Source organism: Leuciscus leuciscus (genome assembly GCF_965113295.1).
Source record: "Leuciscus leuciscus genome assembly, chromosome: 1".
Classification (NCBI taxonomy): domain Eukaryota; kingdom Metazoa; phylum Chordata; class Actinopteri; order Cypriniformes; family Leuciscidae; genus Leuciscus; species Leuciscus leuciscus.
In genome coordinates, this window is record NC_138725.1 from 34377146 (window position 1) to 34391907 (window position 14762).

At 40.6% G+C, this 14762-nt stretch overlaps 2 protein-coding genes and 1 long non-coding RNA gene across 3 annotated transcripts in view; all 3 read right to left on the minus strand.

Moving 5' to 3' along the window:
* LOC309478300 overlaps window positions 1-14762 on the minus strand; it is a 175395-nt gene that overhangs the window by 123136 nt on the left and 37497 nt on the right. The gene's annotated exons all lie outside the window — the stretch shown is intronic.
* The window catches only part of LOC309477335 (sterile alpha motif domain-containing protein 9-like), a 112260-nt gene that overhangs the window by 40799 nt on the left and 56699 nt on the right, over window positions 1-14762 (minus strand).
* LOC309478016 (sterile alpha motif domain-containing protein 9-like) lies at window positions 1769-13277 on the minus strand. The gene is made up of 2 exons (XM_082141524.1): window positions 13257-13277; window positions 1769-2410 (listed from the first exon to the last, which is right to left on the minus strand). The coding sequence occupies exons 1-2, from the start codon at window positions 13260-13262 to the stop codon at window positions 1784-1786; spliced, it is 633 nt and encodes a 210-aa protein (XP_081997650.1). The 5' UTR covers window positions 13263-13277; the 3' UTR covers window positions 1769-1783.

Consider the following 14762-nt stretch of genomic DNA (forward strand, 5'->3'; position numbering starts at 1 on the left):
ATGGTCAATAAATAAAGGAATTAAATAGATGGGCACAAAACCTGTTTGTCGCGCCCCACTTGTCATGTCTCTATTCCCCACCAGTGGGCCGCGCCCGCGCCCTTTGAGAAATGCTGAGCTAACTTAACAGCTAACTTGGCAATTGGGGTACCTCCGTTTGGTCAGGATTTTTGCTCTTTTTGGCTGGTGTCGACCAACAATGAAAAATCGTTGTCTGGCTGGCTTTCAGTGTTCTTTTTCATCTTTCCATCCGTTAGCATGCACCGTCAGCTTTCTCCAACCATTCATCCCAGCGACTGCGCAAAATAGTGTGAACAAACTTGGTAGAGAAAGCGGGTTGGGTAATACCAAGTAGTCGGTGCGGTAGGCGGGGGGGACATTACAGATTATTTAAAATATGATACTGTCTTTCTTGCTGGCAAATGAAATTAAAAAAGAAAACGAACAAAAGTATTAATTCGGAATATTTCATATTTATTTTAATCTGAATGATGTGATGATATTGGGGGGGTTATATTAGCTGGATCTGATTTTTGAGGGGGTCATGACCCCCGTAACCCCCGTGCAAATTACGCGCATGCGTTCAACTAATAAAGATCTTCATCGCTGGCAAAAATATGATGCATTTGAAGATTTGCTCTCACTTGACTGTACTGTAGGTCCACTGCCACTTCATCTAACGCTCTTGATGTGCTTAAATCTTCCTGTTACGACTCCGAGTCCAGTGTGAATTGAAATCGCTTCAGACGATTCAGTGCGTGCAGGGAACTGAACAGAATCAGGAACTGAATCATTCACTGATTCGCAAACCGACTTAGACAGATCTGAACTTGTTTGATGAAGTCTTTGAACAGAATCGACTCAAAAGAGTGATTCATTTGTGAATTGAGCATCGCTCAAGTCCAGAAAAAAAGATACAGCGCGCTTGGAATAAACTACGCATTTAACAACACATATTGCATTAAAATAAAGTAACGAGAGGAACGTCGCCCAATGTAACGAAGTAAAAGTACAGTTTTTTCATTAGAAATGTACTCGAGTTAAAGTAAAAAGTACCCACATTCAAATCTACTCTTAAAAGTACAATTTTTCTAAAAAAGTACTCAAGTAAATGTAACGAAGTAAATGTACTTCGTTACTACCCACCTCTGATTACAGATACAGAAACACCCCCAGACACACATTAATCTAATACTCACACATAATAATGTGGTCCTATTCAAAATAAATTGTCCCCGTTTGGGCCTTGATACAGCTTAGCAATGTGAGACTTTAAGCAGCCGTGTCAGCACCAGAACAGCTTCCGGGTGGAAAATATTGACCTAAAATGGTCAAATTAGTTTGGGTTTGGTATATCCATGTTCAGGAAAACAAATGGTTCCAATTATTTCAAATACAGTGTATCAAACACACCCAGAGCCCAAGTTGTGGCAAAATAGTTTTTGGAAAATCTGTAGTTACTGCCTTTTTCCTTGGTATGATGCCGTGTTTTTGGTAAGTAATACAAAGCAAGAATACAGTAACTGCAAAATAGGGGGAAAATATCAAATTAAATATGAGGATTGATATGTACAAAGAATAAGCTAATATAAAGTAACAAAACAGCCACATGTCCAATAATCTACCTACAACTACTTAGGCTGGATGACAGGATAACTTTAAAGTCATTTTTCTCAGTTCTGCACTCTGCGTAGTTACTGCCTTTTTGCTTTGTAGGGCAGTGCAGATGTCATGTCAGCTTTGAGAACTTCAACAAATCAAGGGGGTTTAATACATATCTTTGCTATGACCTTTCCCACTTGAAATGTTTTTCAATTGCATGTGACTGTTGTACATCAAAAACATCTGTGTTCTGAACATTGATACCCAGAATTTGTCCATGTGGATTGTCTGCCACTCCAAAATGAATAGTGCCATTTGTGCGGCTGTTCATACAAGCTTCTGCAAATCGAATCACCTCATATGTGTATTTTTTTATTCTATTCTCCTCTGTTGTGTTGATAAATGCTTTGAATTCATGGCATGGTTGTATGAGGTCTATAGGACCTGTTTCAGTTACGTCTAGATTGCTGTTTTCTCTGTACCTGTGAGCAGCATTAAATCTATTGAAAGGGTAAGGCTTCAAGCTATAAGACTGAGTCGTCACATCATTCTGCTGCTGAGTCTTTTGTTTCAAAAGACTTATGTTGTGAATAATAATTTTTGTAGCATTCAGTGATAGGCTTTGCATGCAAGAGAGATCAACTTCCTCCAAGAGGAAAAGACCAGTTCCATTAATTCTCTGGTTGTACAAAATCTCTGCATCTTCTTTGTCCACTTTTATATCAAGCATAAATTTTCTCACATGGTCTTTATTCCAGTCATTGATGTCCACTGGAAGTTCAGATGAAACAGCCATCTTCTTATTATTCTGAAAGAAAATCAACATTAGCAAACAGGCATATTGTAAAACCATTTCCCCAAAAATGTTAGGTAATGTTATTGCATTGGACTAAAACCTACTGACTTTGCTCACACATGGTATAACTACTTCCCAAATTGTACTTCCCAAATGGTTTACTGTACACACACTGTTAAACCTTGCTGTAAAAAAAGGCGTAATTCAGACAGTATCATACCATTTTCCATTAAAACAGTAATATACCGTAGAAAACAAAAATAGCCTACAGGAATATACTGTAAATGAACAGTGCTCAAAATCGACACTCAGAGGCTGTTTTCCCAATCACACCCTATACCCTCATTCACTATTCCCTACATTAGTTCACTAATATAGTCCACTTGACAGAGTGAATGAAAAGAAGTGAGTGAATTGAGAAACTGATGAACACCTGATAAGCAGAATCACTGAAGGACAGATAAACAAGAACAGAAACACAAGAACTACAACTGACTTCCAGCCACTGAGTGTGAAACCAGTTTACAAACCAGTTTACGATTATTTATTTCATACATGTACAAAAGTTCTTGTTGAGAATTAACAAAGATTTAGTTAATAATAAAATTTGTTGTCACCATGATGAAGATCAGTATTTGCTTTAGTTGGTCTCTTGTCCCTTGACTTCTTATCTTTCATCTCTCTCTGGCTGCTGTAACAGTGAGTTTATAAAACACATTTGTTATGGCAAGAAAAAGTCAAGAGGAAGATGATCAGGTGTTTTTATTCTTTTGTGATGATATCACAATCATTTTGGACTATCTGATTTTCAGATTATTCCTGTATATATTCATTGAAATTATGGGTATGTCATATTTAGCATAAATCTGTGTATCTACAAAATGAAATCAATATTTCTGTTATCAGGTCTTCTGAAAAATAACAATCATATAGTGCATTCAATTTTGTTTTACTCTTGCTTGTCTCAGACACACACAGACATCAACAATCAGCATATGAATCTCAACAATGGTGAAAAGTTTCATGTCGCAATGCATGCTGGGTTCCAGGATAATATAAAACTCCCAGCATGCACTGCTGCATGAATAATAAAAAAAAGAAGAAATATTGCCACCATTGTTGAGATTAATGTGCTAAATTGTGATATCTCTGTGTTTCTAAAACATAGTGTAGCTCTATTTTTTTTTGGTTTATGCATGATGTGTTAAAAAAAAGAGTCATAGCAACTTATTGCTGTAGTTTCACAGTAGTGCTAATGTAACACTTTTGATCGAGGATAAAACTCTGAATGAATAAGAACTAATTCCTTAGTGAATGAACAGGCAATATGATGATTTTGTCATCATAAGCATTACAACCACAATCATTCATAAACTGTGTGCGCACAAGTGTGACTTGCAAAAACACAGCTCAAGCAGCAAAAGAAAAATGAATGTTTTAGCATCAACATCCCAACTAAAGCAAACACTGATCTCTATAATGGTAACTTCAAACAAACATTTTCAATAACAACTTCTGTATGACAGACATAAAGTCATACTGGTTAATAATAAGTGTAATAATGTGTAATGGCTGGAAGTCAGTCGTAGTTATTGTGTTTCTCTATTTTCTGTTCTTGTGTTTCTCTTTTCTTCAGTGATTCTGCTTATTAACAGCAGGTGTTCATCACTAATGCTCAACAATCACTTACATATTCCCTTAATTATCTCACTGCAGCACTGTCTCAATGTTACTTTTACTCATTGTAGAGTGGATTTCCTGTGGGGTTGAAAGGGTTAACAGTGTAAGATAAAAAGACACACCCACAAAATGTATTTTAACAGTAATAAACTGTAAGTTATAAAACAGGTTTATACTGGCAACACTGTTGCCAGTAGTTTACTGTAAAATTAATTTTTTGGGTCACCATTGTGCAGAAGAGTAGAGCTTGTGCTTCAGTCCAGGAGAAGATCTACAAACATTGATGATATTCTGCATGTTGCTTTATTTAACAGACAGTGACTGTGTAGTTGCTGGTCCAGTGGAAATCTTTTTATGTACAATAGTTTTTTAGTGGTCTCAAATGAAAGAAGTTCACAGTTTTACTTTGCTCACATTATTAATGCATTATAAATTTTAGTTAATACATTTAAATGACAGTTGGTCAATTTAAGGCAGTCGGTTTCTGCAAGTGGAATTAGTTCATTTGAATTAGAATTTAGTGCATTTTTACAGAAACAAACTAGACTACAGTAAAGAACTGTACAATTAACAGTATTTTACTGGCAACAGTGTTGCCAGTATTTTACTGTAAAAAAAACCGGTAAGGTCTAACAGTGCACACTTCAATACATATGAAGTACACTTCAAGTAATATTGTATGTGCTGCAGTTACACTATATAAAACATTCATTTGAATATTACAAGAGAGTATTTTCCCTGTGCAGTAATGTAGAATTTGTACCTTATGGTATTGAGTGTTTTCCAACTCTTCAGTTCAAACACACATCTGATTCCCATTCATTTTGCAATGAGACGTTGCATGTTGTTGTTCGTGCTGCACTTTATCAGAAGAGAGAGACTGAAAAGAATCATTAAAAATTAACAGCTCAAACTTAATTTTTCAGTATCATAATATCTTCATGATGATGAATGCAATGATTAATTCCATTCATCAACATGGCAGCATCTGCACTAGTGTTGCTTTCGTCAACGAAAATTATGACGAAATATTGTCGTCAACGAACCGTTATCACCTGACGAAAACGAGACGAGACGAGACGTAAATGCTGGTCATGTGACGATGACTAAAATACATGTATAATGCAATATCGTTGACGAATAAAAATGAGACTAAATGTGGTTTACAAAATAAAAACTATTCTAAAATGTCTCTTCATTTTCGTTGACCAAAACGAGACGAGACGAAATGTTATAACGTCACGACGAATGAGGGAGTTGTGCGTGAACCCATAGCTTTGTCGGCTTTAAATTCTGGTTTGCGATCTGGTCACCCGATTATCAGCGAATTTAACAATATTACTCCATTAGTTATTTTATTAAAATGTCTCATTGATATATTTGACACATTCATAATCATTACTTTTGCCGATTCTTTGTGACAGCTGTATGTTATTGGCAGCGTTGTTACATGAACGCGTCACAGCATCAGCACCAGAACATGGAGATTTTATTTTAAAGAATAATCGCACCACCTATTCGATATTCTATAATTAAATAAACTAATCGAATATCCAAAATTCATGACTCATCCCTGCATGGAATCTCTTGTTTCTTTTCCCAAATCTTCACTCACGTCTCACCCATTTTCTAAAGGGATTATAAACATTTCTTCATTGGTTCGCTTTTAATTAGGCCTATTATATTCGTATTCTTTACTGTGGTAAAGTAGAAAAACGCTGTAGGACAGATAGCCTACATTTGTACTTGCATGTCAAATTCTTTTTAACACAGTTTGTGCTTGTTATATTAGACATAGGGCGCGTCAAGTTTAGTTGTAAAACGCGTTTCACACGCGCGGGTGATTTTTAGTTTCACTTTCTCTGGTAGCGCAATCTCAAACATATAGCCTAAATATTTCGCCCTTGTGGAGGATAAAATTCGCTCTTCAGACCAATTTACATCAAGTAGAAAACACGAAGATATCATAAAGAGATCGATGGTCTCTTTCCTGCTCGTGTCCCACATCCCTCTCAGAGCGCAGAGTATAGGCTATAGGCTATCACGCGTCTTTGTGTGGAAATATAAAACGAGTTATTTTTTTTTATTTTTTTTTTAAATAACACCCCAACCACCGCCGGTAGTTGGTCCATTTCCGCGGTGGTAAAAAAAAAAACTGCCACCGTCACAGCCCTAAATATACTAAATATAATAAGATAACCTTGTTTGAAATTCTATATTGACTGGGTTAAATAGAATTGCATTACTAAAAAGAGACTAAAATACAATTTTCATTGACTAAAACTAGACTAAAATGTCATCAGTTTTCGTCGACTAAAACTAGACTAAAATGTCATCAGTTTTCGTTGACTAAAACTAGACTAAAATGTCATCAATTTTCGTCGACTAAAACTTGACTAGACTAAAAAGAGTATGAACGTGACTAAAACTAATAAAAACTAAAACGACAGCTTGACACAAAGACTAGACTAAAACTAAATTGAAAACAGGCTGCCAAAAACAACACTAATCTGCACTCGGTTCTTCATCATTCAAATCTTTATAATATGATTTTAACATTATAAATGAATTACATGTTTTAAAATATACACTGTGCTCCAGTCAGAGTTGGAAACAAAAAATTCTTGATTTTTATATTTAACATTAGTTTCGCAACATGACGTGGAAGAGTGCTGTTTTTCCGAATATCAGCATGATTGCAAATGTGTGTGGTGACGAGACATAAGGTCTCTGTTCCCTCTTTCAGGGAACAGGGGTTACATTAGTAACCTAGACGTTCCCTGTCAGTCACGTTCTACGTTACGTCAGAAGTGAACTTCCGAATTGGGATCCCTACCAAAACGCCCACAAATGCTGCCCCTTCCAGCACCCCACGTAAGCCGCCTAATCCCCCTGCACCTGTTGGGGCAGAGAAAGAACAGGGGTTTAACGCAGAGAGAGACGATCACTGCTGTTCCTTCTTACCCACGCAGTGAGACAATTTGGAAAACACTGGGAAAGCGTGCCTATTCTAAATAGAGAGAGACGCTACGGAGACCACATCCTGCCCGTAGGGAGGTAACATGTGGAACTACACGTATGGTCTGACCATTAGAGGAGCGCTACAAATGGAATGTTCTCTGTGGTAGATCCAGCCTAGCTAGGGTGAAGTCAATACCGAGCAGAGATGGCAGAGCGGGCTCTGCCAAGGGATAGACATGGGCTTGCCGACAGGGAAGCCGTACTGTGGAATAATACATGTGGGATCCCCCCTAGGGCACAACACATGGATACCTAGTCTAGCACATGGGCTGACCTTCTAGGCATACACACGAGTGCTAGACCTAGCACCAGATGCCTCCACCGCGTCTCACCTGTGGAGCAGATAAGCGCTAGTATTCCATCCTTGGAGGGGAGTGGCGCAACAAGCGAGACACTGAGTGGGTCCCCCCTACTTACTAGCTAATTGTAGCCAGTACACGGGAGGACACAGGCCCTATACGAAGATTGTAAAACCTTGCAAACGTGTTGGGTGTCGCCCAGAGCGCTGCTCTACAAATGTCTGACAGTGAGGCGCCATGCACCAACGCCAGGAAGACGCAATGCTCCGAGTGTAGTGAACCCTAACACCCAGGGGGGTGGCATGACTGGTCTTGAGCCTGATACACCAAGACTATGGCATCCACTAACCAGTGGGCCAACCTCTGCTTATCTGAGGTCCTTGAAGCTCTGCATGCGGTCCACGTACAAGCACAAAGTGCGAACAGGACAGAGTAGAGCAAGGGCTGGGTCTGCCTCCTCCGGGGGCAGCGCTTGCAGGTTCACCACCTGATACCTGAAAGGAGTGGTGGGAACCTTGGGCATATATCCAGGCCAGGGTCTCAGGATTACATGAGAGTTGGCCGACCCAAATTCTAGGCACAATTCGTAGACTAAAAAATGCCTGCAGGTCCCCTACCCTCTTATTAAAAGAGAGCGCAGTCAGGAGCTCTGTCTTGAGAGAGGAGCTGTCGCGAGCATCAGTTCTGGGAACCAGGTGCGGTTGGGCCAGTATAGCGCAACTAACAAGACCTGCTCCTCGTCCTCCCTGACCTTGCACAGTGTCTGTGCGAGTAGGCTCACTGGGGGAAACGCATAATTGCGTAGGCTCCGAGGCCAGCTGTGTACCAGCGCATCCGTGTCGAGGGTCCCCTCGATCAGGCAGTCAAATGTCTCAATGTCAAATGTTGGTCCGGACCAACACATGCTTGCACTGTAGCAGTGATCTGAAGTGACGCAGAGCAAGCCGTACAAATGTAAATGTAAAGCCATACTGCCAGCAATTCGAGGCAATTGATATGCCAATTTAATCTGGGTCCTGTCCAGGAGCCGGAGACCAGCATCTATTGAGACAACAACATGCCTGCCCATAGAAAAGCAAGGTCTGACCACGGGCTGAAGGTTTGGCGACAGGTCGGTGTGATTGCCACTCGGTGTGTGCTGCGTTGCCATGCCCATCTCAAGACTCGGCTGTGAAGCCAGTGCTGAAGCACTCTCATATGCAGCAACCTGAGTGGCGTGACTGCTGCTGCAGATGCCATTTGCCCCAGGAGCCTCTGAAATAATTTCAGTGGAACCACCGTTCTGCCCTTGAACGCATTCAGGCAGTTCAGCACTGACTGAGTACGCTCGTTTGTGAGACATGCTGTCATGTTGACCGAGTCCAACTCCGAGAAAAGAGATTTGTGAGTGGGTCAGGATGAGCCAGTCGTAGAGGTAGTTGAGAATGCTAACCCCGTGCTCCCTCAGAGAGGCAAGGGCCGCAGCCTCCGCGACCTTCGTGAAGACGCGAGACGACAGGGACAGCACAAAGGAGAGGACCTCGTACAGATGTGCCTGACCCTTGAACGCAAAGAATAGGAATGGTCTGTGTCGAGAGAGAATCGAGACATGAAAGCACACATCCTTCAAGTCAATCGCTGCAAACCAATCTTGGGGATGAATGCATTTGAAGATGCGTCTCTGCATTAACATCTTGAACGGGAGCTTGTGAAGGGCCTGATTCAAGACACGCAGATCCAAGATTGGCCATAACCCACCGCCTTTATGTACGGGCTGTAAAACCCCGTCTTCATATCGGCTGGAGGGACTGGCTGTATCGCGTCCTTCGTCAGTAGGACTGCCATCTCCACACGCAGAACAGGAGCATCCTTGTCCACCACTGAGGTGAACCGGATCCTGCTGAACTTTGGGGGACACCGGGCGAACCAAATCGCATAGCCGAGTCTGATAGTCTGAATGATCCAGCGAGACGGGGTGGGAAGCACTAGCCAGGCTTCCAGATGCCTTGCATCCTCGAACCGAACACCACCGCCTGCTGGTGATAGAACTGGGGGATGAGAGTGTCAAGGTGCAGCGTCACACACTGCCATCCGCACCCTCTTAGGACCCAGAGATAGAGGAAACTGTTATTTTATTTAGAATTTGGGTACAACTGGCTGTGACACAAGCGGCGAAACAGAAATTTGACTCAGAAAAAGATTATCCTCCCAGCCCTCCTCCGGGGGAAGGAGTGGTGCAATCACCATCTCCCGAAGAGCTGTCTCCTCCATCTCTGGGTCACCCATCTCAGGTACGTTGCTTTGCCTGATGCTTTGAGGGCCTGGCAGGGGCTGGGATGGGCTGAGCCGCATTCCTGCAGCCAGCTCCACGCTGCAGCCTAGGTGGAGGCTGTTGCTAAGGCCGTGCTGGAATGGAGTTGAAAGCCGCTCTGCGGCGAGGCCCCCATTGTGATCCTCATTTCACCCTGTGTATTTACCAAAGTAGCCCTCTGCTGGGCAGAGGAACTAGATCGGGGCATAGCAGAGTCTTGACCGCAGCATCAAGATGTCATCTTCCCGCATGACTCATTCATGAATGCCACCTCATCATGCTTTTGGCCCAGACACGTAACCAGCGATCATGACTGTCAGACAAACACAGGAAATGACCGCATCTAGAAACACACGGGTGGAATGGCATCTTTAAAAAGACGCATCGTCACACCCGTGCTCTTTTAGTGCTGAAGCTCACAGGGAAATGGTCGCTGCACAGCGAGCAATACTGTTGAAAGCAGCAGTGTGCAAAATACTCTTTTAGATGGCAATGAAACCAGAGGAAATGCTCTTTAAGTAATGACCACCGTTGACGCAATGTCACACCAACACTCTCTGGAGAGCTTCTTCCGGGTTTGTAGAACACTCGTACAGATGATTGCAGAGCAGATTCGACGAAATTCTGCTTCACCAATGTCCATTGGATTGTTTTGTTTACACTCAAATGACCATTCAATGACGGATTCAGTAACATTAGGCAGCTTTGATTTATATGCTGTTTAATGTTGGTGATAGCGTTTTTTAAAATATGCATATGATTACATCTGATATCACTTGTTTCTGCATCTTCTTCGCATGTGTTTTGATCAGGAGATTCAGTACTCTTTCAGTGTCATAGCACCCCCCCTCTGTATAACAGTGAAAACATGGAAAGCCGGAAAATGTAATCAATGGCGGGGAAATAGTAAAGTGAACACATTATAAACACATTATAAATAACAACATTTTTTGGCGAAAATTTACATCTGATATAGGTTTCAGAATTGGGCGGGGCAAAATGGCTTGATAGCGCCACCTATAAAAGTTCAACGGAGTGTGCCTCCCGCTATGTTCCATGTACGTGTACGAAATTCGGTACATATATGTAATGACCCAATACCTACAAAAAAGTCTCTTGGAGCGTAGGCCTAAACACAACAGGAAGTCAGCCATTTTGAACTTCCTCTCAGATGTTTGTGCAGTTTTTGCCATTTTCAGGCCTCATACTTTAACGAACTCCTCCTACAGTTTTAATCTGATCATCTTCAAATTTGGTGAGTGTAATCTTAAGGCCTTTGCGACGTTACATTGCGAATATCTTGAGTTTTCGTCGAAGGGCGGGTCCTCGGCGGCCTGACAAAATTCGATGTTTTGCCATGAAACAGGAAGTTGCTTTAACTCAGGCATGGAATGTCCAATCTACCCCAAACTTCACACTTTTGATAAGCATTCTGTCCTGAACACATGACCATGCTCATATTCAGTTATAGTCATAGCGCCACCTGCTGGCAACAGGAAGTGACATGTTTAACACTGTTGTGGACTCCTAATAACATATAAAAAAGTGCCAGCAAGTGCTAAACATGGTAACAACATACTAGAAACATGCTAAAACATGCTAGCAAACACTTAGCTAAGTGCTAAAGCATGCTATTACTGCAATTAAATAGGAATTTGTTTTAACTCAGGCATGGAATGTCCAATCTGCCCCAAACTTCACACGTTTGATAAGAGTCATGGCCTGAACACATCTACATGAGAATATTCAGTTATAGTAATAGCGCCACCTACTGGCAACAGGAAGTGACATGTTTAACACGTTGATGCTGTTCTAGCAACTTGTTAAAAATTCCATTGAGTTCTAAACATGCTAGAAACATGTTAAAACATGCTAGCAATACTTAGCTAAGTGCTAAAGCATGCTAATTCAATGAAACAGGACATTGTTGTTACTCAAGAAGGCAATGTCCAATCTGCGCCAAACTTCACACGTTTGATAAGAGTCCTGCCCTGACTGCCGGACTCGTGCATCCTCCATGTCTGTAGTTTTTTAACACTTTTCACTCGTGTTTGTAGTTCTAACCGAATCCTCGTACAACGCGCGATGGGTTGTGGGCAATATTAGACGTTAGAGTGCGCATCGATCTGCACTTCGGATTCTGACCAGAAATAGTAGACCATCCAGGTATCTACACTTATTTCAACATACTACGATTTGGGACATATTAATTCTGTCTTCGAATACTACTTAGGACGGATAGTATGCAAATTGGGAAGCAGCAATAGTAAAATATGCCATTGAGTGTTAAACATGTTAGAAACATGCTATAGCATGCTAGCAATACTTAGCTAAGTGCTAAAGCATGCTATTAATTAAATACTTCACATGTTTGATAAGACTTCTGTCCTGAACACACGCCCATGCTCATATTCAGTTATAGTCATAACGCCACCTGCTGGCAACAGGAAGTGACATGTTTAACACTGTTGTGGTCTCCTAATAACATATAAAAAAGAGCCAGCAGGTGCTAAACAGGCTAGCAACATACTAGAAACATGCTAAAACATGCTATCAAACACTTAGCTAAGTGCTAAAGCATGCTATTACTGCAATTAAATAGGAATTTGCTGTAACACAGGCATGGAATGTCCAATCTGCCCCAAACTTAATATGTAACATGCAAGAAACATGCTAGCAACACTTAGCTAAGTTCTAAAGCATGCTATAAAAGCTCAAGGAAGTTGTTGTAACTTAAGCATTAAATGTCCAATCTACCCCAAACTTCACACGCTTGATAAGAGTTATCTCCTGAACACATGTCCATGCTCATATTCAGTTATAGTCATAGCGCCGCCTGCTGGCAACAGGAACTGACGTTTAACACTGTTCTGGACTCCTAATAACATATTAAAAAAATGCCAGTAGGTGCTAAACATCCTAGGAAACACTTAGCTAAGTGCTAAAGCATGCTATTACTGCAATTAAATATGAATTTGCAGTAACTCAGGCATGCAATGTCCAATCTACCCCAAAATTAATATGTAATATGCTAGAAACATCATAAAACATGCTAGAAATGCTAAAGGAAGTTGTTGTAACTCAAGCATACAATGTCCAATATGCCCCAAACTTCACATGTTTGATAAAAGGCCTGCACTGAACACATCTACATAGCGATATTCAGATATAGACATAGCCCCACCTACTGGCAACAGAAAATGACATGGTTAACACAGTAATGCAGTATAGTTAATTATTGTGAAATAAGCATGCTAGAAACATATAAACATGCTAGCAACACTTAGCTGAGTCATGAAGCATGCTATTATCACCATTATACAAAACATTTTGTAACTGACATTGACATACTCTTACTATATATACCTCCTTAAATGCACATTGCCCAACCATGCTCTGTCTTCCTAATAGTCAGGGGGCCAATTCTGAAAAGGGCTTATAAAGCCACCGAGTGACGATGGCACGAGTGCGAGAGGCCTTTCATCGCTGCTTGCAGCTTTAATTTATTTTGTGTTCCACAGAAGAAAGATTGTCATAAGAATTGTTACAAGAAATTAAACTAATTTACCTGCATATTATATTACAGTTGAAGAGCTTATTGTAGCACACAAGAAAAAAGTTGTTGATGCCTGAAGGAACAGAATCAACTAAATATAACTAAACACGCATGTAAATTAATATGAAGTAGTTACAAATTTGTTATAAGACCTTAATCCTTTGTGGTCAATTTCTGTCCAAGGCAACAATATAAAGTTCTCCAAATCTGTATTGTTCCAAGTATTGCAGTTCTTTTAAAATAACCATCCATCCACCCTACTGAAAGCACACTCACACCTCCATATTATCAAAAGTTCAGTACATCAAATTCTCTGTAATGAAAGCTGTCAGATGATTAATTGCGGTTATACACAGTAAAATCCCCGGTGTTAAATTTAACACTGCTCGGTGTTCATATGGGAACCACCAGCAGGGTGTTAAAAGTAACACTGATGCAGTGTTAGAGTTAATGAGGTAATTAAGTTATTAATTGAGTGATGATTGAGCATTGAAGACACCTGATGATAACAAGCAGAATCAATGAAGAAAAGAGAATCACAAGAACTACAACTGACTTCAGGAGATGAAATCAACTGAAGATAAAAGATGACATTAAGTATCTGAAGATCTTAGCAGAGGAGGATTAAACAACTCCACAAAGAGCATGATCAGCTTCACTTATTGTCAACTAGTTATAGAGAATGAACAGAGTTTTAGATGTTTATGTTTTATTGGAAATAATAGGTTTTGTAAAGTCACCATTATGGTGGTCATGGTTTCGTTTAGTTGGGCAGTTTGACTCTTGGCTTTTTAATCAAGTTTGTGGTCTTTGTTAGCCTGGTTAAAACCAGACCCTTCTCAGTTGAAACTGAGTATAGGGTCTGGGGAAGCTATGTAGACAAAATCATTTCCAAAGGGGCGTCACCAACCGACGTAACTCAAATTCCTCTGACTGCAATTGGATAGTCATAAAACCAATCAGATCGATTAAGGAGATGACGTATGCTTCGAGTGTTGTTCTTTGCTCCGGTTTTAACGAAAACGGTAAGTTTAAATCGCTCAAAACAGACGCGATAACTGATTCGTTTATATACTGTCTATGATTCGAACGAGTGATGTTCCACGGCGGCATCCATCTTTGTAATGAAATCTCCTTCAGCGTCGCTGCGCTGTCGTCATCATGTAAATCCCTCCCCAAACGTTTCTGATTGGTGCTGCGATTTCGGCGGCACAGAAATTAGTTTGAATGGGCTCTTCTCCAGACTATCCTGGAGAGAGAATTAAAATTCGCTGGAAGTAGTCTGGGTTTTCCCAGGCTAGGTCTTTATAACAGTGTTTACCAAAACACATAAATTGTTACAAAGGAAGCCAGAAACAAAGATGATCATATGATGTAATTTGAACCATCATGAATTAGAATGATTTCCTAATCTAATAGCTGAGCAAAAATGCTTATTTGTTATTAATAGTTTTAATGTTTTTTTGTTTTGTTTTCACCAACGATAACTTTATACTAGGGCTGGGCGATTTAAATCGC